The sequence below is a fragment of the Melopsittacus undulatus genome, chromosome 6 (assembly GCF_012275295.1).
Source record: "Melopsittacus undulatus isolate bMelUnd1 chromosome 6, bMelUnd1.mat.Z, whole genome shotgun sequence".
Taxonomy (NCBI): domain Eukaryota; kingdom Metazoa; phylum Chordata; class Aves; order Psittaciformes; family Psittaculidae; genus Melopsittacus; species Melopsittacus undulatus.
The window spans coordinates 59,297,172-59,319,022 of record NC_047532.1 but is presented as its reverse complement, the minus strand read 5'-3'; the positions used below and the strand labels follow the sequence as shown (position 1 = coordinate 59,319,022).

At 40.0% G+C, this 21,851-nt stretch overlaps 2 protein-coding genes across 3 annotated transcripts in view; both read left to right on the top strand.

The window, feature by feature from the left end:
• COL24A1 (collagen type XXIV alpha 1 chain) overlaps positions 1 to 10,250 on the top strand; it is a 139,818-nt gene extending 129,568 nt beyond the window's left edge. The window contains exons 54-60 of the mRNA XM_005148104.3: positions 1,844 to 1,879; positions 1,979 to 2,005; positions 3,116 to 3,181; positions 3,704 to 3,872; positions 5,235 to 5,344; positions 6,462 to 6,677; positions 8,330 to 10,250. Coding sequence (XP_005148161.2) covers positions 1,844 to 1,879; positions 1,979 to 2,005; positions 3,116 to 3,181; positions 3,704 to 3,872; positions 5,235 to 5,344; positions 6,462 to 6,677; positions 8,330 to 8,476 — 771 coding nt within the window. The 3' untranslated portion in view covers positions 8,477 to 10,250. The remainder of the gene's footprint in view (positions 1 to 1,843; positions 1,880 to 1,978; positions 2,006 to 3,115; positions 3,182 to 3,703; positions 3,873 to 5,234; positions 5,345 to 6,461; positions 6,678 to 8,329) is intronic.
• Positions 10,251 to 10,903: 653 nt separating this feature from the next.
• ZNHIT6 (zinc finger HIT-type containing 6) overlaps positions 10,904 to 21,851 on the top strand; it is a 37,823-nt gene continuing 26,875 nt past the window's right edge. For both annotated transcript variants that reach the window (XM_034064128.1, XM_034064129.1), the window contains exons 1-5: positions 10,904 to 11,015; positions 12,192 to 12,257; positions 12,348 to 12,454; positions 12,981 to 13,066; positions 14,353 to 14,456. In XM_034064128.1, the coding sequence (XP_033920019.1) occupies positions 10,948 to 11,015; positions 12,192 to 12,257; positions 12,348 to 12,454; positions 12,981 to 13,066; positions 14,353 to 14,456 (431 nt within the window). In that variant the 5' untranslated portion in view covers positions 10,904 to 10,947. The remainder of the gene's footprint in view (positions 11,016 to 12,191; positions 12,258 to 12,347; positions 12,455 to 12,980; positions 13,067 to 14,352; positions 14,457 to 21,851) is intronic.

The window sequence follows — 21,851 nt, the reverse complement described above, 5'->3', positions numbered from 1 at the left end:
CAGTTGAACACTGACAACATTTACAGTCCTTATTGCTTATATGGACTTACACAGTCGTCTTGGTTAAGTATCAGAAGACCATCTCCCTAAACACCCAAAAGCACTTCAGATTTGATTCTCCCTAGTCCTCCAAAGAATATCTAAAGCATGGGTCTTGGTCTCAAAGCCATTTGTAGTCTCTAAGCACAGCCTTCCTTGGTGTAGATCTGGTGCTAGGAATTACATGGTGGCCCCCCATTTACACCCTTCTCAGTCCAGCACCTGAGCCCCTCTGGCATGGCCAGGGCCAGTGATGTGCAGGCACACTTACTTTGTCCAGCTGTGAAAGTCACTGTAACCTCTGACAGATGCATTCCCCAGTACCTACCATGTACTCTACCTTACAAATCTGTTGTGAGATGCAGCTGGTATTCTCCCTAAGAACTGATACATTTGGAACCCCAGTGACTTAAGTAAATCACTCCTATCTGCTTTGAGATCCTTTTTTTTTAATATACATGAATTAATGTTAGATTGATTCTGGCCTTTCTTTAGCCGTTTCCAGCATCCCTTGCTGGTGGCAGCTTGAAGCGCAGCCCATGTTCTGCAGTTGTAACTTGCAGTGACACACAGATCTTGGGAAATCTCACAGCAGGAATACTTTTCATTACTATATTAAGTGATTTACAACTTAATACCTCTTTGACTACATCAGTTTGGCAATATTTGTCAGCATGACCATGTCAGATAAGATTATTTCTCTTTTGGCAGAGACTTAGTACTAGTGTGACCACACTGCTGTAAGAAGGCTTTTGCTGAAACAGCTTATTGTGCTGGCATAACGGGTACAAGCAGCACTGGCTAAGAATGTTTTGCTTTAATTAACTCAGTTATGTTAAAAGGTTTTACTATGATGTGGTGCAGATCTGTCCTATGCCTTTCATCCCTTCTTCTCTTTTGCTGATATTAAGGCACTGCCACCTATTCTTCATTGTTCTTATGGCAGTTTATGTTACAGCAGCTCCTAGAGGCTTTGAGTATGCAGAGATTAAAGATGAGAATCTAATACTGTCACAGGTATCACTGTATATTAATGAATACTCATAATCTTTCCATCTTAGTGTAAGCAGCTGCTCAAAGAAAGGATAATTCAGATAGGGTTATTATTTTGGGGAAGGTCCATGTCCAACCCTGAAGCAAGTCTAAAACTTAGATTGAAGACTATGTGCATTGTAGGCACTACAGGCTAAGGAAAAGAGGCTGTTCTTTCTCCTCCTTTCCTCCCCACTGCATCATCTTACACATAAAAATGATGTTACTTATGATGAGAAAATAAAGGTGTAACTTCTTGACTATGAAGGAAGCTTCAATATCACAGTTACCCAGGGAACACAAACTGTTTCAGCTGAAACCTGACACTGCTGAAAAAATGAGCTAATAAATGCCTAGCAGATACTCATGGAGTAAACCAGATCAGTTGGTTTTTTACAGCTGCCCGTAACTTTACAATGCGTTTCTGATCATTCATCCTTTGTAGTACTTGTGTGGTCAACATGCATATAATGCTGGCATAATGTATAGCATGTTATATATTAATATGTTGTATGACCTCTAATATTCCCTTAATACCAAAAGTGATTGGATTAACAAGTAACCAAACAACCCAGCAATTCTGACAGGAATACTCATATGTTAACAGAGCGTAGTACTTTATCAATAGTAACTGCTGATCTACAGCTTTACCAAAGCCTGTATCACATTATCTTATTTGTATGCATTGTGGCATGTTGTGATTTAAACAACACATAAATGTAAAAGCAGAGATGGTAACCTATAACTTGCATTTTATCTCTGTTTCTTCTAGGGGCCTCAGGGACCTCAGGGTCAGCTAGGGCCACCTGTAAGTCTGTAAAAAAAAACATGCCTATATTTTTTCCCACTGTAATTGCATTTTATAAACATATGAAGCCTCTAATACCTAGCTTCTCCCATCTTCCAGGGACCACCTGGACCACCTGGACCCAGAGTAAGTTCTGTCACAACTTTAATCTACAATGCTTTCTTTTTTGAAAGTGAAAATAGCAGGACCCTTTTCAAATGCACTGGTTGTCCCATTGCTGAACATGAAATGCAAATACATTTTTCCACAACTTCTATCACTACAGTGATACATTTTTTGAACCTTCATCTTAGACTGTCAGTTCTGTTCTGCACACTGTTGAGCCCTCAACAGGCAATTCTCATTGGACATACTCATATTTTTGACATGGGTTAACTCTGTCACACTCTATAAGTTTTTTCTCCTGATCTGTATTTGAACACTGAAGGATAACAGAAATTTTTGTGCTATTTCTGGTCCAGATGTTCTCCCTACACACACAGACACACAGATTTAGTTTGTTAAAGGATTGTGCCAGTTAGGACAGACTCAATATGTGAAGTGTTCTGAAGATGTCATGATGCATGTAATCTGATGTTGTGGTTTAAGCCCCACCCCTGAGAACAAATTGTAAGAACTAGATGCCTGTGTGGGTGACTTAATTCTTTAAAAACAAAACCCTAACCTCTTGTCTGGGTCTGGTATATAGATACAAATTGTGGGAATGAAGCCCACGTTGGCTTCTTCCTTCAGAGGCTGGTTTTTCAGCCTTGGTATTTGTTCATGCATCAGGAAGACTACTTTGGTTTGTCACCTGCTGGTGACTGAGATTATTCTTTGTGTGTGTCTCTGTAAAGGACTAACACCTATTCAACTTACCTGGATTGGTTTACTTAAGGATATAAATTAAGTGGCTGGGAGGAATAAGTTGGGACATCAGTCTGTAACAACTATTGCAGTCTTTTTTCTGGATTCCAGGAATATGATCATTAAATTGGGCATGGGGGTGCTAATAAAAATGAAATATGCTTTTTCTATACACATGCTTGCATTCTTTGGAATTGGAAGGGAGGATCCTGTTTTAAAAGTAAGTGTTTACAATTAATCTTTTTCAAAAATGGCAAAATAATGAAGCTATCCTGTGTGTTGCTACAGTGCTCAAAGAATTTACCATCTGCATTTCAGAGTATTTGTGTTTGTCTTTTTATATTCTGAAGTGGGGGTCTGGGGGGGCGGGGGGTGTTTGTTTTTTTCCAGAAACAAGTGGACATCAATGCTGCTGTTCAAGCTTTGATTGAGTCAAATGCTGCACTTCAGATGGAGGTAATCTATTTCAGTGTATTTACACTGTCATACAGGGAATGCATTTAGAATTTTCTTTTTTGAGGACAGAACACGGATTCTTTACAACAACTTAATTTAAAATGAAGCAAGTATAGCAAGTAATTACTGTTGAATATGACTAAACATGCTAGGATTTGTATGTTGCAATTGAAGTTCAGAAAAACAGCAACAGTAGATTTTACTGTTCAAAATCTAAAACTCCTAAGTATACTTTACAAATGTAAAAATTCTTTTTTTACCTTATATCCACATTTTTCTGTTAACATGTTATAATAATATATTTGCATGATCTTAGCCTGTCTCTAACTTCACTGCTCCGATCATTTTAATAACATGTACTATTTTTGTTATTGGAATGTATTATTCTTACCCTGTCTTGTATGGCTGATTGCATGCATTATAAATACTTTGCTTCTTTCTGGCTATTCAATGACTTTTACTGCATATATTGTTGTTGCGATACTTCCTTGTGGTAACACATTTTCTAATGGCCCTTGGCAGAAATACCAGAATACTGAAGTAACTTTACTAGATCACAGCACAGAGATATTCAAAACACTGCACTACCTTAGCAATTTACTACACAGCATCAAGAACCCTCTTGGCACTCGGGATAACCCAGCACGCATCTGCAGGGATTTGCTTAACTGTGAGCGCAAAGTGTCAGATGGTAAGTGTCCACTTTCATGAAAGGTTGAATACAAGTAGGGTTTGGCATATGTTGCTTCCAAATGTTACTTTCTACATTAAAAACGTAATGTGTAGATATTTTTTTAAATTATGCTCTGTGGCAGTGTGCTTGTCACAGCTATCTTCATTTTATCTTTATTTAAGATAAAATTTCTGAATTTTAAAGATGAAAGTATGTAGGTAGCTAATAGTATATAAGTAGTAGAGACAGATAAATATATATATATGTAAATAAACGTGTCTAGAAAATCTGAAATTAAATCCAAGTTAGTGATTAAAGATTTCCCGAGTATTTATAGCTAATCTTGCAATGAACTCTGTGTGGATCAAATTCTAGATTCCTAATGAGAAAATTGTATACAGTACACCACAACTGTCAGATACACTTGTTCCAGAAGATCCTGAATCAATGTTTTAAATAAAAAAAAAGTATTGAAACCTCTAATGTCAAGACTGTGACATAATTCAGTTTCTGATTGGCTAATAAAATAATAAATACCTGTACATACTCTTAGTATCAAGTATTAGCATTAGCAAGCTAAGGGGGAAAGGGCAAATGAAGTTAGACGTTACAGGACAATTACTGTTCTATGGCTTATATAAGGATGGATAAGTTCTTTAAGGCATCTAGTAGATGAGCCTGAACATTATTAGAACTGTGCTCTCCTAAATAAATCTCAGCCCTTTAGGGCCACAGAGGTCACTGACACAGTCCTCCACTTCAGAGGATTACACACACCCGCATAGAAATTGTAGAGCACAGGCTCACGCATATTTAACCATAAATTAAGGTAAGCTAAATCTTGATCTAAGTTGCATGTGTCCCATTTCTTTTCTTGGACCAAATCCCATGGATGTGCAAGGACAAATACTCCTTACTGCTACTGGGTTATGTAGGAGTGTCTAATGAGAAAAAGGGAGGATCTTCAAGGTGCTGTGAGAGCAAGAGAACCTAGACTGGTATTTTATGTTTCTGAATATATTCTCTGTGTAAAGGCACGCACAAAGGGAAAAAACACTAAGCTTTAATACAGGAAGAGCAGACTGGAAAAATTGTTCTCACTATATACCTGTAGAAAAAGAAAACATTTTTGAAACTATGACAGTATTCAGTAATTATTGTTTATGTAATCACAATTGAATGATTATGATAATTTTGCTCAGTATCTGTTATTAGTAGAATTATAATAGTGGAATGAGTTTCATGGAGTTTTTTCTTTCATTTCCTAATAAAGCTATGGTGATTATATACCTAATACTTGCCAAAAAGCATTAATATTTTAGTGAACTGTTTAGTAACAATATTTTGGTTCTGTTTTCCATCTGGAATATATACTAATAGGAAAATACTGGATAGACCCAAATATTGGATGTCCTTCTGATGCTATTGAAGTTTTCTGCAACTTCACTGCAGGTGGTCAGACATGTTTAACACCGCTGTCTGTGACAAAGGTATGCATTGCTTCACAGAGACTGTATCTGTACTAGAACTCTGAACAAATGAATGCTTATTTACTTAACTCATGAAAAGATGTTAGGCTTCGGGGTTTTTTTTCAATGTGCATCTTTGTGGAAGTACAAGTTACACATTCTGTTACAGAAGTTACAGATTTTCTGGAGACAATAGATATTAGTATAACCCTCACTTTGTTCATTTACTTCATTTACTCACCCTCTGTGTTGATAGACTTATTTTGGCTTGCCTTATACTTTCCTATACAAAGCATAAAAATAAGCCTGAAATGCTTCTAAGCCACATTAGTAACTCATCACTCAGGGCAGCTAACTGTAGAGATGCTGAGGTCATTGCAGTAGGAAGGAAGAAAATTATGGCTACTTTTTAACACTTGGGTACTTCTAAATGCCATTAGGAAGAGACTGATTTCGTTTGTATCAGTAGTCCATGCTCCTCTTTAGATGTAGTCCTAAAACCTTTGGGAATACAAATCTTATATTTGTGGATATTTGCATATAAACCTTAGTCATTGAAGAGCATCAGGAATACCCTACAGTTTCCATACTCCTTCCTACATTTGGAAAATCCCTGAGTATGATTTAGTATTGGAGAAATTCTCATTGAGTAATGAGTAACTATGCATTCTGTCTAAAATCAAAGTATACTTGCGAAATTTTGGATTTTTAATGGAATGTAGGTATTGCCAAAGCCTGTGGTCTAAGACAACTAAACAGCAGAATGATGTGGCTGCAGTTAAAACACTGTGATTATAATATCTTTATCTAAATCAGAAAATCATTTGTTTCACTTACTTAAAAACAGTGCTTTCTGCCCAGCTGCATTTTAACAATGTTGTAAGCATTAGCAAATGTTTATTTTTGAGCTTTGAAAATGTCCTATGAAAGCTTCTGTTTATAGTAATCACTGTAATAGAACCTAACAGCTCTCCTGACAAACACAAATCATGCTTTTTGGCACTGATCCCAGTGTTTAAACATTTAAACATGTTCCCATGCCTGAACACTGGATGTATATGCATGTTACTTGGTGTTGCTGTGGTGATTCAGCATAGTCCCACTGTAAGTCTAACGATGCATTTCCCTTGGAACTTAGCTGGAGTTCGGCGTTGGAAAAGTGCAGATGAACTTCCTTCATTTACTGAGCTCAGAAGCAACCCATAGCATCACAGTTCATTGTCTGAACACGCCGTTGTGGGGATTAAATAAAGCAGGTGGCCAGAAAATGTCTGTTAGCTTCAAAGGATGGAATGGTCAAATCTTTAAAGCAAATACACTGCTTGAACCGAAGGTGCTTATGGATGAATGCACGGTAAATGCTCTTTAGCACATATTAAAACTATAATGTAGCTACTGTTTAGATGTTATTAACTTTCTGCAAATAAATAACAGTAATTTAGATTCACATCCCTTGAAGCTTAGTTCTTACTTTGTTCTGCATATGTCTCTATATGACAGCCTTTTGGTACTAAATTCAACATCTATCCAAATGTAAAAGCAGTTGCAGTAATACAGAGCATTTACACTTGCTGTTTGTATGAGGTGTCACATATTTTGAGACTGTGCTAAGAGACTGGAGAGAGGTCAGAACAGAAATAAGGAGGTCCTCTGGGAAACTTTAAGAACAGTAACTCTCAAAATTAAAATTCATACTTAAGTAAGAGTTCTGTTAAGGTTATCTAACACAGAATCGTAGGTTCAGACATGCTGGAAATTATGTTTTGGCTATCTAAATATCTTTAAATTCACAGACATTGTTTGGCTATATAATAAATAATGATGATTGGAAGTAGACTTCATGGCTGACAAAATACTAAATTATACTTGTATTTGGGAAAAATCAGAAGGGCTTATTAGTTTTCTAATGCTTATTAGATTATTCCAATCACCAAAATGTAAGCTATTTAGTCTTGATAAAATACTATGAAATACGCTATGAAATGCACCTTACACTTTCAGTATTTTATAGCTCTACTTTCATTTACAATAATGACAGATGTGAGACTGGTTCCATATTGATACGGGATATCAAGTGAGATTTTTAATCTCAAGACAGAAAGTGGTTTTATTGGGGCACTTTGAAGCTTTTATGCTTCCAACCTTTATTAGCATGCGCTCATTAGATGCTCTAGCCTGTGTCACACAGATAAGGTATGGCCATTGAAGCCCTTTTCCTCCACATCACGGTCTGCTTCGGACTGTTTTAATCCCTGAGAAAAATTAAGGCACACAGTGATGGCTGCTGAGAAGTGTGGTTTCTCTGTGAGATTCCACGGGGTCTGTTGTGCGCTTTCTGTGGGAAACTATATAGATCTGCTGCAGAATCTCACATATTTCCCTCTCTGCAGGGATTTCACTTTTCAGTAGCATCCTCTGTGTACTTAGCGGTTTTTAAGAACACAGTGGAGTAATTGCAAACATCAAGATATTCCCAGCCTCAGACAATGTTATCATGTTATTTTATAATTTTTATGAGGTATAAATTTTTTACTGAGAATTTTAAAGGATTAGAATAAACAAGTTAGTGGTGAAAATGAAACTCTCATTCCCCATGATTACTCTTCAAGGGCCTATACAGTCATTCAAGTGCCTGTAGACTTCATAACCTACTGAGTTCAAGACCTACTGTTGAGATTTGGAGTTCAATTTTGCAAGAGATCTAAGAGTCCGTATGAGCCCAAGACTGCTTGCAAAGTGCCAGGCACTCTGCTCTGAGCCATGTCGCGCTATAGCTCCAGCCCTTCCAGCTGGATTCTAGACTTGGCTTTTTTATAGTTACAGTTTTGCCAGGAGTGCCCTTGGTGTTGCATGAGAGAAATGTCATTTGTTAAATTACACTGTTTCTTTATGAACTGCTGAGAGAATAAATGTTTTTGTACACTTCACTTCCTCCTCTCTTTCTATAAGCTCAATTCCCATTTGTGTTTTGATACAAAACTAATATTCTGCTCCTGTGTGTTGCAGATGGAAGATGGCAGCTGGCATAAGACACAGTTCTTTTTTCACACTCAGGACACTAATCAGCTTCCAGTAGTTCAAGTTAATGCACTTCCTCATCTCAAACCAGGACAGAAGCACTTCATAGAAGGCGGTTCAGTGTGCTTCCTTTAAGGTTTCTGTCCTGGGGTTGTGTTTTGGGTTTTTTTTTGCATCAACATGGAATTGCTGCATAGATTAAATGCAAAAGTAATGATCCATTACAGGCAAAATAAGTAGGAAATTGAAGAATCATTTTAAATTATGTTGGTTAAAGAACCTCAGGAAGAAAAAACTTCCTCCTAAGGAGAAATGGCATTTTAAAATGAAAGAAAGAAAGAAAAAAACTACAACTTTCATAAAGTATTTAAAAATATATTGGTGCTTCCTTGCATAATTTTCTGGAGCTGAGTACCTGAACATGGACTTTTTCAGGACCTCTGGTGTTCTCAGCTATCTCTTTAAGAGCACAGCAACAAAGCCACCCTGACGAAAGCTGGAGACATACAATACTAAGGAGCAATACTGGCTAATGCTCCTAAATGTGCAATAGCTTATATATGAAAAGTGAATTATGCCACAGTACAATATGTCTTCTTTTCTGAAACATTGTCTTATTCTGGTCCTTGCTGGACACATACATCTTAACAGATGGTACACTACCTCTTTTGTGTTTCCTGTCCATGTTGCCTTGGTGCTCTTCATAACATAAGGCGCTTGTGGCCTTAGCAGAGATTATTTGAGTCCCTTTTTATCTTTCAGACTGTATGTGCTGGTTACATCAGGATATGTTTCTGTTGTGAAGGTGCTTATTTTGAATCGCTGGTCATATACTTCATTACAATGAAAATGTTATTTATGTGGATTTCTTGTTTTAAATATTTTTGTGTACTGTTGTGGAAATGGTATATGAGAGCACATTGTAGAGGATGCATATAGGCAGAACAGTTAGCTTTACAGGCATTGTAAAAAATGTTGTAGAAGAGCTACCTACAGTAGTTTTAAGGTTTAGATTCTGTATTTCAGTTAACATTTCTAATGCCAAAGGCATCTCAAGATGATATATTGTGTATATATTTTGTAACTTGTGAAAAAATCTACTACAACACGTCCTTTGAATGGCTGCTTCTAAATTATAATAATTTCATCCACCTAGAAATTCCATTTTTCAAACACTTATTAGATCATTTTGTTGTTTCGGTTTTGGAGGTTTTTGTTTATTTGTTTTGGAGGTTTGTTTGTTTTTAATTAAGTCTAAAGTGTTCAATCATCTTTTTCTATTAATAAAAAAGAACAATTTTGCCATTAGGGAAAGCACTTGTTGTAATGATAGCCCTCTATCTATTGTCAATCCAAAGTGTGCTCAGTAATACATGGCAAGGTGGTACCAGGCTATCCAGGGGAGCAGAGGAGTGTTCAGACAACTTGTTCAGCTGTCTTGATCCACAGGAAACCACGCTTACCAAAGTATAATAAAATAAGCTTCCAAGCTATCTGTTTGTCTTTTACTATTCTGTTCTGTATTGTGTAGTTCATACTTAGTAAAGAACAAAATCCTGTAGAAGTGTACTTGTCAGGTATCAATGCTAGTTTTACCACAGGGAAATGTGCATGCTTTGTGCCATGGAATACTGCCAGCGACTGCATTTACTTTTACAAGGTAATGGACATCACAATTTACATTTTACATGGAAACAGCAGTTGTTCCCTTAGAGAAAATCTGGTAAAACTAATGACAAAGTAAGATTACAGAGTAATGATAAAGGTTAGAGAATATGTCTCTCTGCATTTTCCAGGTCACTACAGTCTGACAATATTCTTTGACATTTGCTGGTAGTTTGGCTGTGGAACTCATGTTGTGACAAATGGATTAAGTTTGGGTTTTTGTAAGAATGTAATCTTTTAGAAAATGTATGTTGTTTTGTGTCTGTTTTCATTAGTTTAATTGCACTGTTTTTGGAAGTTATTTATAGTTTATATTAGCGTGTCTCAGAAATCATTGATTTTAAAAACGTGTTTTGGAAAGCCACTTTGCTTGGGCATCTTCACCAGAGCTCCTAAAGGTGTTCGCAGAAGATCTCATGCAATTTTGTCCCACAGTTTTAACAAGTACCTGTACTCTGTGATTAATCTTATTTGGAAAACTTTCTGTTGGGAACAAATTCTTCCCCAAAGGGCATTGTAACAGGCTGGAAGTGTTCAAAAAACGTGTAGATGAGGCCCTTAGTGATATGGTTTAGTGGTAGTCTTGGCAGTGCTGGGGCAAAGGTTGGACTTGGTGATCTTAAAGGTCTTTTCCAACCTCGTTGATTCCATAATTCTAATGTTTTTATGGTTTCTGAAGTAGTCACCTATTTCGTTACCCTTAATTTTAGAGCAAGCCCTGAGCTTTTGTCAGAACCCTTTTCCTTTTACTGCCGTTTTTGGTCGTTAAACATCCATTTAAAACCACGTGGGAGGCGGAGCTTGTGAAGTAGCCTGCAGGAGGCCCCTCCCAACGGGGCCCTCCGCCCTCCGAGTGCCGCCAGGCGGCGCTGCCGCGCAGGAAAGGCCGCTGCCAGGCCCGCCCCACCAGGCTCCGCGTGGGGAGGTGGTGCCGCGCGGCAATGGCGGAGCGGGAGGGTCCCGGCAGCACTCGGCTGCCGGCGGGCGGGCGGAAGATATCCTTGCAGAGGTATCCCTAGGGTGAGGGCACGGGCAGGGTGCGGGGCTGCATCGGGAACACCGTCCTCGGGCTCCGCGAAAACTAGGGGCCGCCGAAGGAAAAAGACTGCGCCGGTCTCTCTTAGCTCAGCGCCCTGGGCCTGCCCTAGGGGCTCCGCTGGTCCTGCTGCAGGCCGGGCCTGCCCCCCGGTGCCCTGCATGGCTGCCCTCTGGCCTTGCAGCCCCTCTCGCCCCTCCCCATAGTGTATGGAGAGGAGCAGCCGCCGCTTGGTGTCAGAGGAGCGAGGGGGCTATTCTGAGCACGGGGTGAGCTTTGCCCTGAGTGGGTGTGCCTGGGCTTGGGTGTTAGTGGGGTCTGCACGCAAGTACCGCCTGGCAGGTTTTCTCTGGTGTAGCAGCTGAGCTGCCAGTGTGCATTGAGCACTGTGGAGATAGGGCAGAAAAGAAATCTTTATTTCTGCTTTACGGTGTATAGAATCACAGAACCAATGAATCAGCTAAGTTGGAAAAGACCTTTAAGATCATGAAATCCAACCATTACCCCAGCACTACAAAGTCCACCACTAACCCATATCACTGAGGGTCTTGTCTACGTGGTTTCTGAGTGCTCCCAGGGACGGTGATTCCACCACTGCCCTGGGATGCCTGTTCCAATGTCTGACCACCCTTTTGGTGATGAAATGTTTCCTAATATTATTCCTAAATATGAAACACTGTTTTGCTTATAATATATTCTTTTTGTAGTGTACAAAGTGACCTTCTTGCAGGAGATGACACTGCCAGGCTTGTCCTTCACAGCGCTGCTGTTACCTAACTGTGGGCACGTGGTAGGGATGGGGAGAACAGTATTTCAAGGCTTACATTTGTCCTTTGGTATTTTAAAGGGGTGGGTTTGTGCCATTCTTGAAAACTTTGCAGATGGGGGTGGGCATTTATTTCCCTTCCCCACTTATCAGAGTTAAAAAAAAATTGAAAGTGACGTTTCAGTTAACAGTAACTTTCATAAGAATAGGAGAAATGTCAATTGTAATAGCCTAATTAAAATAGAGAAGATTATATTTGTAGAGGGTTGGGGTTTTTTTCACAAGATATTAATTATCTGTATTTTTAAAGCTTCCACATCGTGCCTGAGAGGTTGCCTGACTTTGGGGGTTGCATTTATTAAGAGATACTTTACTTCTTTCAGATGTGAAACATGTAGTCAAGAGGAAGCTAAGTACAGGTGTCCACGATGCATGAAATATTCGTGCAGGTATCTATTATCTGAATTAAACTGTTTTGGTTATTTGCCATACTCACCCTGAATACAGGATCTTAATGCTTTTCTTTTTTGTCATTTCAGTCTGTTGTGTGTGAAGAAGCATAAACTTGCATTAAGCTGTAATGGAGTCAGGGATAAAACAGCATTTGTCTCCGTAAATGAATTTACTGACTTGAATCTTCTGAGTGGTAAGAATGATCTGTGTGGTTTTTAAAATTCACTGGTTTTACAAGGCTAGTTTCCTGGGTTTGGCTGGGATAGAGTTCACATTCTTCCTGGTGGCTGGTACAGTGCTATGTTTTGAATGTAGGATGAGAATAATGTTGAGAACAGACTGATGCTTTAGTTGTTGCTGAGCAGTGTTTAGAGTAAGTCAAGGGCTTCTCAGCCTTCCACCCTGTCTCACCAGCGAGGAGGCCAGGGGGCACAAGTAGTCAGGAGGGGACATGGCCGGGACAGCTGACCCCAGCTGACCAAGGGGATATTCCTTACCATATAGCATCATGCTCAGCATATGGACTGGAGGGGAAAGCTGACTGGGGGCCACTGCTCAGGAACTAGCTGGACACCAGCCAGCAAGAGATGAGCCATTGTATTGTACATCACTTGTTTTCTATAGTCTCATTTTCCTATCGTTACAATTTTTCCCTTTTTTTTTCTGTCCTACTAAATGACAGCACTGCATTTTTCCTTGCTTTTTTTTTTTACCTTCAGATTATAGATTCCTGGAAGATGTAGGAAGGGCGGCTGATGCTGCTGCTCGGCATCTTACTGTGCATAATCCAACAGCAAAAAAACTTGTAAGTCTGAAATTAGTAGCTTGGTTTATTGGAGTGTTGACTACCTGTGAATTCCCACTGAGGTAGTCCCAATGCAGTTTTCAGAACTGATACCTCTCTTACAAAAGTATGAATTACCCTGAATTTTAGAGCCAGAAATCAAAAGAAGTCTCGAGGTTTACGTAATAATAGTATTGATAGCTATGTCCATTTGCTATGAGAAGTTAGCTAAAGTTGCTAACAGTGTTTTATTCTTAAAAGTGATGCATGACCACTCCTGCTGTTTGATGACAGATGCATGTTAAGAAAGCCGGAGTGTTTCCTCCCATCTCCACATCTTTTTGAATTTTTAAATGAAAAATTTCCAGATGAACTTTGGATTTATTAAATTAAAAATTATTGCATGCTTCCCCTCATACTGAATGAAGGCAACTAGACTTCTGCAGAGAATAAAGTTAAACAACAATAAAGTAAAAGCCAGCCTTCTACTGGTGACAGGGTGTTTTTGCTGAAACTCCTCCAGTTCTAGTAAAGCACTAGTGAGATCACAGAAATTTACTGCTTTTCCTGAAAGTTCTGTGATGATAAACTGCAAAGACCAGAAGGGGAAAACAGACAAACCACAGAAAACCAAAATCTACTCCAAAATACTTGATTTGTTGATATGTCACAGAAAGGCATCAGGGCCATATTGTTCTATGTTGTGAAGATATATTCAAATACTAAGCTCAATTGGAGAGAACTCAGGTTGATGACAATAAATTCAGAAGAATCCAGCTTTCTCTCAGGCTGAAGTCGTACTCTGTGTGCGCACTGGTCACCGTGATGTCTTGAAAACGTTCACTGAAGGTAGTGAGATGCTGCACTGGTAGAAGGTTTTAGGGTGTGATATTAGACATGTTTATGAGATTATATCCTTAGTGCAACCTTCAAATTGGAATTTGTCATAGTGGCTAAGATGGTGCTTGTGCATCCCTTCCGCTAGCTGGCTTGTAGCCCAAAAACCAGCTCTGTGTTTGGTTGTCTGTGTGTTTCCCAGGGTGTTAAAAAACGTTTATTACAAAGAAGTCATGGCATGTTTTTTTAAGCATGGGAAAGCTTCACCTGAGAATATTTCAGATAGTTTCTAGGCTTACTTCATTAATTTTTCATGTGATGAGTTTTTTTAAAGCAAAGTACTTCATTAAATATGGCCTTTTCTACACTTTTCTCATAATTCCTGTCAGCATTACTCTTTTACTGTTTAAGTTTGGGGTTTGGAATATATTATTCACATGTTTATTAAAAAATTGTTTCATTTTTGCTAGTTATATGGGTTGAGAAACAAAGCTCGAAAGTGTGACATTGACCTGAGAACACTGCCTGTTGGATTTACAAAGAGAAGAGAAAATTCAACCACCTTCAACTACATGTGAGTCTTCAGTTGGTTACAGGCAGCAATATTTTGTTTTCATTGAATGCATAATGATGTGAATCTGGATTCATTCCAACGTGCTTGCTCTTAAAATCCATTAGATGCATCATTTTTTTACAGAAGCTGTCTAGATTTAGTATTTTGTGCTGCAGATTTTAATTTCTTAAGCTCTTTGACATCATCAGCGTATGCAATTCACACTTTGGAGGAACACCAAGAAGAGTAACTAGAGGAAGAGTTGATAATGTTGTGTTTTTCCATATTTAATTAACATTGAGTTTTGCTGGGAAAGGAAACACTTCTTTAAAGGTTTATGATAGAGGATTGATGTAGAATGATTGCAGAAATGCCATTCTGAAAAGGATGACTTTAAGTCTGAAAAGGTGCTTCCAGTAACAGTCGTCATTGTGATAGTTGCTGTGCTGGATGATCATAGAATAGTTAGGATTGGAAAGGACCTCAAGATCATCTAGTTCCAACCCCCCTGCCATGGGCAGGGACACCTTACACTAAACCATATCACCCAAGGCTTCATCCAACCTGGCCTTGAACACTGCCAGGGATGGAGCATTCACTACCTCCCTGGGCAACCCATTCCAGTACCTCACCACCCTCACAGTAAAGAATTTCTTCCATATATCCAGTCTAAACCTCCCCTGTTTAAGTTTGAACCTGTTACCCCTTGTCCTATCACTACAGTCCCTAATGAATAGTCCCTCCCCAGCATCCCTGTAGGCCCCCTTCAGATACTGGAAGGCTGCTATGAGGTCTCCACGCAGCTTTCTCTTCTCCAGGCTGAACAGCCCCAACTTTCTCAGCCTGTCTTCATATGGGAGGTGCTCCAGTCCCCTGATCATCCTCGTGGCCCTCCTCTGGACTTGTTCTAACAGTTCCATGTCCTTTTTATGTTGAGGACACCAGAACTGCACACAGTACTCCAAGTGAGGTCTCACGAGAGCAGAGTAGAGGGGCAGGATCACCTCCCTCGACCTGCTGGTCACGCGTCATTTGATGCAGCCCAGGATACGGTTGGCTTTCTGGGCTGTGAGTGCACACTGCTGGCTCATGTTCATTTTCTCATTGACTAACACCCCCCAAGTCCTTCTCCGCAGGACTACCATGAATTTCCTTTTTGCCCAACCTGTAGCTGTGCCTGGGATTGCTCCGACCCAGGTGTAGGATGTGGATGCTTGAGATGGTGCAGCTTAGAGTCAGACAGATGGGAATTTGGGAAAAAATCTAGGAAGATTCTTAAGTGTTCTTCCCTTTATCCACTCTGTGGCATTTTTCACAGTATCCAGAGTTTGTATTTTGAAGTACGTTCACTGTTGTAAGAAGAACCCCATGAAATGTTTTATTATGGCTGGCAGTGTTCAAGGCCAGGCTGGATGGCACTTGGAGCAGCCTGGTATAGTGGATGGTGTCCCTGTCGATGGCATAGGGTTGGAACTGGATGAGCTTTAAGGTCCCTTCCTATCCGAACCGTTATGTGACAGGGAACAGGTCTGGAGTAGCGCTCGATGTTCCCTGGGAGCACATACAAACGGCGCTCAGGTTGGCGGCGCGGCTGCTCGCCGTTTTAGCGCTCTCGATGGCTTGAGGCGCCGAAGCAGGGGGTGGCCACAAGGTGTCGCTGTCCAACGGAAGAGTAGCGGCCCTCGGCACTGCAGAGCGTGAGGCGCGAAGGAGGTGTAGATGTCTGTCCAGCGCTGTGAAGAGACGTGTTGTACTGCGAGGGAGCGCCCCGGGTGGACCATGGAGAGAAAGGAAAGCTGGGGCACTTTCTCTGCCATAATCCCACAGTTACACCACGGAGGTGCTCCCTGGGAGCAGGCAGGGCAGCAGCTCCACACCTGGCCAATGGGAGTCCCATGGGCTGTCTGCCTCTGCCCTGACTTCCTTTGCCTTGGCAGCGTGCTCTGTCATTTACAGGTATCTTGTGCTAGTCTCATGCTGTTGAAATATCTCGGTCTTAGAGCTGCATTTAATTTTCCTTGTGGATAAAACAACATAAACACCTATAAGGTATACAGGTGAGGAGTAGCCTCTAAGAGCCAGAGCAAATCCAGAAAGACCAGGGATGTTGTGATCAGCAGCTAAGAGAAGGATAGAACAGAAAAGGCATGGATACAGCAAGGTTCAATGCTAGGAAGATCCTGGGTGTAGTACAGTGTTGTGCTGACAAAGATTTGCCCTCATGTTCTGTGTTTTTCAGTTCTTTTTCTCTAGAAAGCCTTTTTGTATATACACTGAAACGTAGCTCACAGTTAAACTTTGAGCAGATTATGTTTTCATGCATGTCACGTGCCTTATGTTATTTAGCAGAAGCAGATTTAAAAACTAGAAAGATGGGGTAAGGAAGGTAACTTATTGGCAAATAGGCATGCAAATATTTCACAGGCTATCTGGGGGAATGCCTTACTGGTTTGTGTTAATTATAAAGCCCTGGAGTAATTTTGTTGTTGTTCTTGTTTTGGAATGCTGTCCTTTCTGGGACTTTCACATCCCACCAGAAAGAGCATGTAATGTTCTCTCTTCTGAAGATGATAATCACCCTCTCTTTCATGTAAATGCTGTCTAGTGGTATGGAATATGCTCAGTGAGTACTACACAAAAGACACGTTTCCACTCTTTTATAGCTACTGTTACTCACACATCAATCAGCTTTTTGAAATCAGTGATGCAGATTAAAAATTAACCTTTGGTTTTAGTTGTTTGTTTTTTGGGGGGGAGTTTGGTTGTTTGATTGTTTTTAATTGGCATGTTCTGCGTACTCTCCTTAAATGGTTTCCCGAGGAGTCAAACCTCAGGATTGATTGAACCAGGGAGTATCACCCATTTAACACCTATTCCATATGAATTCATAACACCCATAACATTTTGTTGATTACATTTGAATGGGGTAAAGCTATGTAAACAGTTACATTATAAGAACTTAACACCTGACTGTGGTCAGGGACTGGTGTGTCTGTTCTTCTGTAGAACTGAACCTTTTCTCATGCTGTTTGTCAGTTGAGATATGTAGAGGGGTTGCTCCAGAGGGTGCAGGTTGGGTGGAAACTACTCAACATATGTGCATGGAAAGCTGAGCACAGTCTTCTCTGATGTTCCTCTTCATGCTCTCCATGCAAGCCAAACTGTTGGACTATACAAGGCAGGAATTAAAGTAATCTAAAACTAGGAAGTACAGAATGTATTCTTGTGTCATCACCTGCCCCTGCTGGGTCTGGAGGACAGTTCAGTGGTTGTTTGGCTGTGTTAACCAGACGTAATTTCCTGTTTTCCATTAGTTTGTTTACTACACTCAGTGTCATGACAGTGTATGTGCCGGTGCCAGGCGACACATGGATTAGACTAACCTTGAATGTCTAGATAATGGAAGGTCACTAGAAAGTAGAGTGTGAGTCCAGTTTGTGAACTCATGGGACATCTGACTTAGAGATTGTTTAGGACATCATATTTGCGAATTATTTCTAATGTGCTGCTTCACCCAGCCTTTCCTGCGGTGCCCTTATTTTTCAGTAGAAACAACAGTTCCCCTTCTGGATGCATGCTGCCATGGAGTTGAAGTAGCCTCTTGCAATAATGAGCCTTTGGGAAACGAGTGGAGAAACATGACCAGGCTGGGAGGAGGGTTGAGGCAGGAACTGAGGAGCTCTAGCCAGTAGGTCAAATGGGAAGAGGGGAGGAAGCTTGCAATTCTGTGCCTTCTGGTTCTCTGGCAGGAGATGGTGACAGTGGTGAGATGCTGAAATGGGACAGCGCAGCTCCCTGAGCCCTGTGGTCTGTGCTGACTTGCTCTGAACCTCCCTTCTGCTTACGCTGTCATAGATGTCTCCATCCAGCTTCCTATTCCATTCACAGCTCATCCCAGACAAAATCTTACCTCCTCCCTGCCCAGAGGGCTACAAGTCTTGATGGAAGGCATGCCTGCAGCTTGGAAACATCTCAACAGATAATACCTATGGGAGAAGAAGAAATCCTTTTCCTTATCTCTGTTTTTCTGAGAACAAAATAAGGTGTGGAGATTTGGGGTTAGCATCAGTTAAGAGATAGGTAGTGTTACAGAATTTACTTTGAGGTATACCTGGAAGCCTTATAATGTCAAATTTAATGCTTAGCTAGGTGAGGGTAATGAAATTGTTTAAAGTGTTATTGATTTGGGTTTCTCGGCGTTGCCAGTGTCTCTTTGATTTACACAGGACTCTCAGTTCAAGTCCGGCATGTTTGATTATTGCAACACATATAGTTAGTAACATCTGGTGTTGGGAGGCCCCTGATAGAAGACTATATGTGTTACAAAGGGTGTGCATTTCAGTTTCTTCATTGATTGTCTTGTTGTTTACTGTAACTAGGAACTTTCAGTAGACAGGAATTATCTTGACGAAATTTGAACAAAATGCAGACATCTTCTCTATGTGCTGCTATTGGAAATGCAATGAAGTCAGTTTGGCTCTAGGAACACAGAGTTGGGGGGAAAAAGGGGGTGAAATCATTATACCTCTGCATGCTTTCTTAATTTAATTTATTGTTTTAATCCACAGGAGAATCTAGTCACTTAGGCTGAATCTTCATTGCTTAAGGAAGTTGAGAAAGGCAACATTATCCTAAGGTGTAGATAGTGAACGTCCAGTATTTCAATTAAATTGTAGTGCATTGGGTGAGAGTACTGTGTATTGTCAAGTGGAAGGATAACCGATCCTTTATTAAACTTCTTTATGTCCTTTTCACCTCTTTTGTCAATTCAAAATAACATAGACAGGAAATACCTCAGTATTTGCACTTTGATGTAAGATGTCCTCTATACTATTTTTAAAACATTTTGAGAATATTAGTTGCTAAATAGAAACCAGTCATCAGTGAATCACTGTGTTTGACAGGCTGGCAGCAAAGGACTTCTGCAGAGCCAGAACTGCAACTGGTATTTAGATTTTTTTGTCAGTATATATTTTATAGATACATACACACACATAAGCACATTTCAAAAGGTTAAAAGAAGGATTTTATGTACTTAAAAGCTTCTATTGCAGTCTAGGCAAAATTGACTGTTCAGAGGAAACCTAGACAAGAAACTTAAACTTTATGAGATATTGCATAAATGTTTTAAGAAATACCTAAACACTGGACACTTCTAAAAATCTGCCAAGGCACATAAGTGTTTTGTCCAAATCCCAGAACCCTTTGTAGATCTGTCTTTTAATTCCCAGCAGCTGTACTGCCTACACCTGCAATACTTGGAGCATCGTCTTAGATACTGCTTTATCTGTGAAAGATGAGGAGAAGTTTTGCAGTTCTTCTAACTGGAAGTAACAGCCTCTCTGTGTGTACTGCTGCTGTCTTTGTAACAGCAGAAATGGTAATCTTTCAGTTGTTGCTGTGAAAAATGTAAATCTTATTTACATGTAGTTCTACAAAAACTACAGTTGATGATAGAAAATAAGGTTTTGGGAGTTTAACGTGAAATGAAAGGGAAACAATTACTTTATTTTAGCAAAACAGTAATTGCAGAACAGCCTGTGAAGTTCTGAACATAATTTGCAGCTAGATTTCACACAGGCGAAGAGGTGTTTGGCTCTTCTTCTTCCCTCTGATCAGTTTCCATGCTTCTGAAGTAGCCAAACTAGGATCTGAAGCCAAGCAATGCAGGGATGGGCTATGATGCTGCTTTTACTGACATCAGTGTGATGTGCACAAGCACACTGGATGTGCTTCATCCAGTTCTCTGCCATTTAGTAGTCAGTGGCTTGGTATTCAAGAAAACCGTGGAGTGGTGTTCCATGGCAGCTGTGCGGCATGGAACACTGCATGCAGTGAACTGTTTCTCAACTGCCTATGACTTAATTAAACATTTTCATTTAGAAAAGAACATAGTACATGTCAGTTGTATTTGAAGGAAATATACCCCAGTGAGCCATAATGGAAAATGAAGTCAGTGAGATTTGGAGCCAGGATATCAAATTTTAATCAGAATTTGTTGTGAAGCAGCTTTGATAGTGTCTGCAATTGACATCAAGTTCTCTAACTGGCCAGAGATCATTGATGGTGATGGATGCTTCACTTTAATAACTGTCATGCAGCAGGTTCTACCCAGTTTTTAATCTGTATTACCTGCTTGCCTTTTACTTTCAGGCAAGAATACTTTAAAGAGACATGAAGTAATTAGCTGTAGTTTCAGTATTAGTTTGCTGGGAGTAAAAAATAAATAAATCAAAGTTTCTGTTTTTCCAAAATGTCCTGGTTGCAGCTGGCATAGAGTTAATTTTCTTCCTAGTAGCTGCTGCAGTGCTGTGTTTTGGGTTTGGTTTGAGAATGATGTTGGTAGCACACCCATGTTTCAGTTGTCACTCAGTAGCACTTACTGTGATCAAGGACTTTTCAGTCTCTCATGCTCTGCTGGTGAGGAGAGGCACAGGAAGCTGGGAGGGAGCAGAAACAGGACACCAGACCCGAATTAGCCATAGGGGTATTCCATACCATAGTATGTCTTGGCCAGTATATAAACTGGGGGGAGTCAGCTTGGAGCCACCCAGGAACTGTCTGGAGGGGGTGAGCGATTTGCCTGTGCATCACTTGTGTTTTTGGGGGTTTATTCCTGTCTCTTGTTCTTATTTTCCTTATTATTATCATCAGTAGTATTGTGGCAGCATGGTGTTTATTTGCCAGCTGGGATTAAACCATGACACAAAGTGAAACTTTTAGAGAAGGAATGATTTTTTTATCTTTGGTGTTCAGAATCCCCAGTTAGCAATTATGAGCAGATAGAGGGGAGGAATCACAAAGCATGTTGCACAGCTCTGCCGAATCACATGTTGCTTTGGGGAACTTGGCCTTCATTAGTTCTTTTTATTCTACTTTTTAGCTCCTTGGAGCTAGGGTTCTGATTTTACTTACGCTACAGGAAGCGTAGTTCAGCTGTAAAGCTTATTTTCTTCTTAGAAATAACTAGGTATGGGAATGTTAGTTTATTTGGTAAGAGTACTTTTTATTGAAGTGCTTGCATGTAAAAGTTGGTATCAGTTAATTTAACTTAGCAGCTGAATTTACTGTTTTGCTACTGGATACGCATACACTTGTCTCTGCAGCCAGCTAGAACCTGCTGGATAATGTTTCATTTGCCTGATAAATTAAATAACACGTTGGAAGAATACTGTTTGCTTTTAATTGTAGTACCTGAATCTTTGCATAACTGACAGTGATTATCCTGGATATAGTGCTTCACAGATCTTAAGTAGTGCTTGAAACCGAAAAAAAAAAAAACAGGGAGGGGGGAGAAGTCTCATTAAACATTCTTATGCTTCACATAGATGTCTGGCCTGTGATTTCTAGATGGTAGTAGTACCCTCCTTTGTCTTCCAAATCTTTGCTGTTTATCATGAGTGCTAAAGTTCTGAA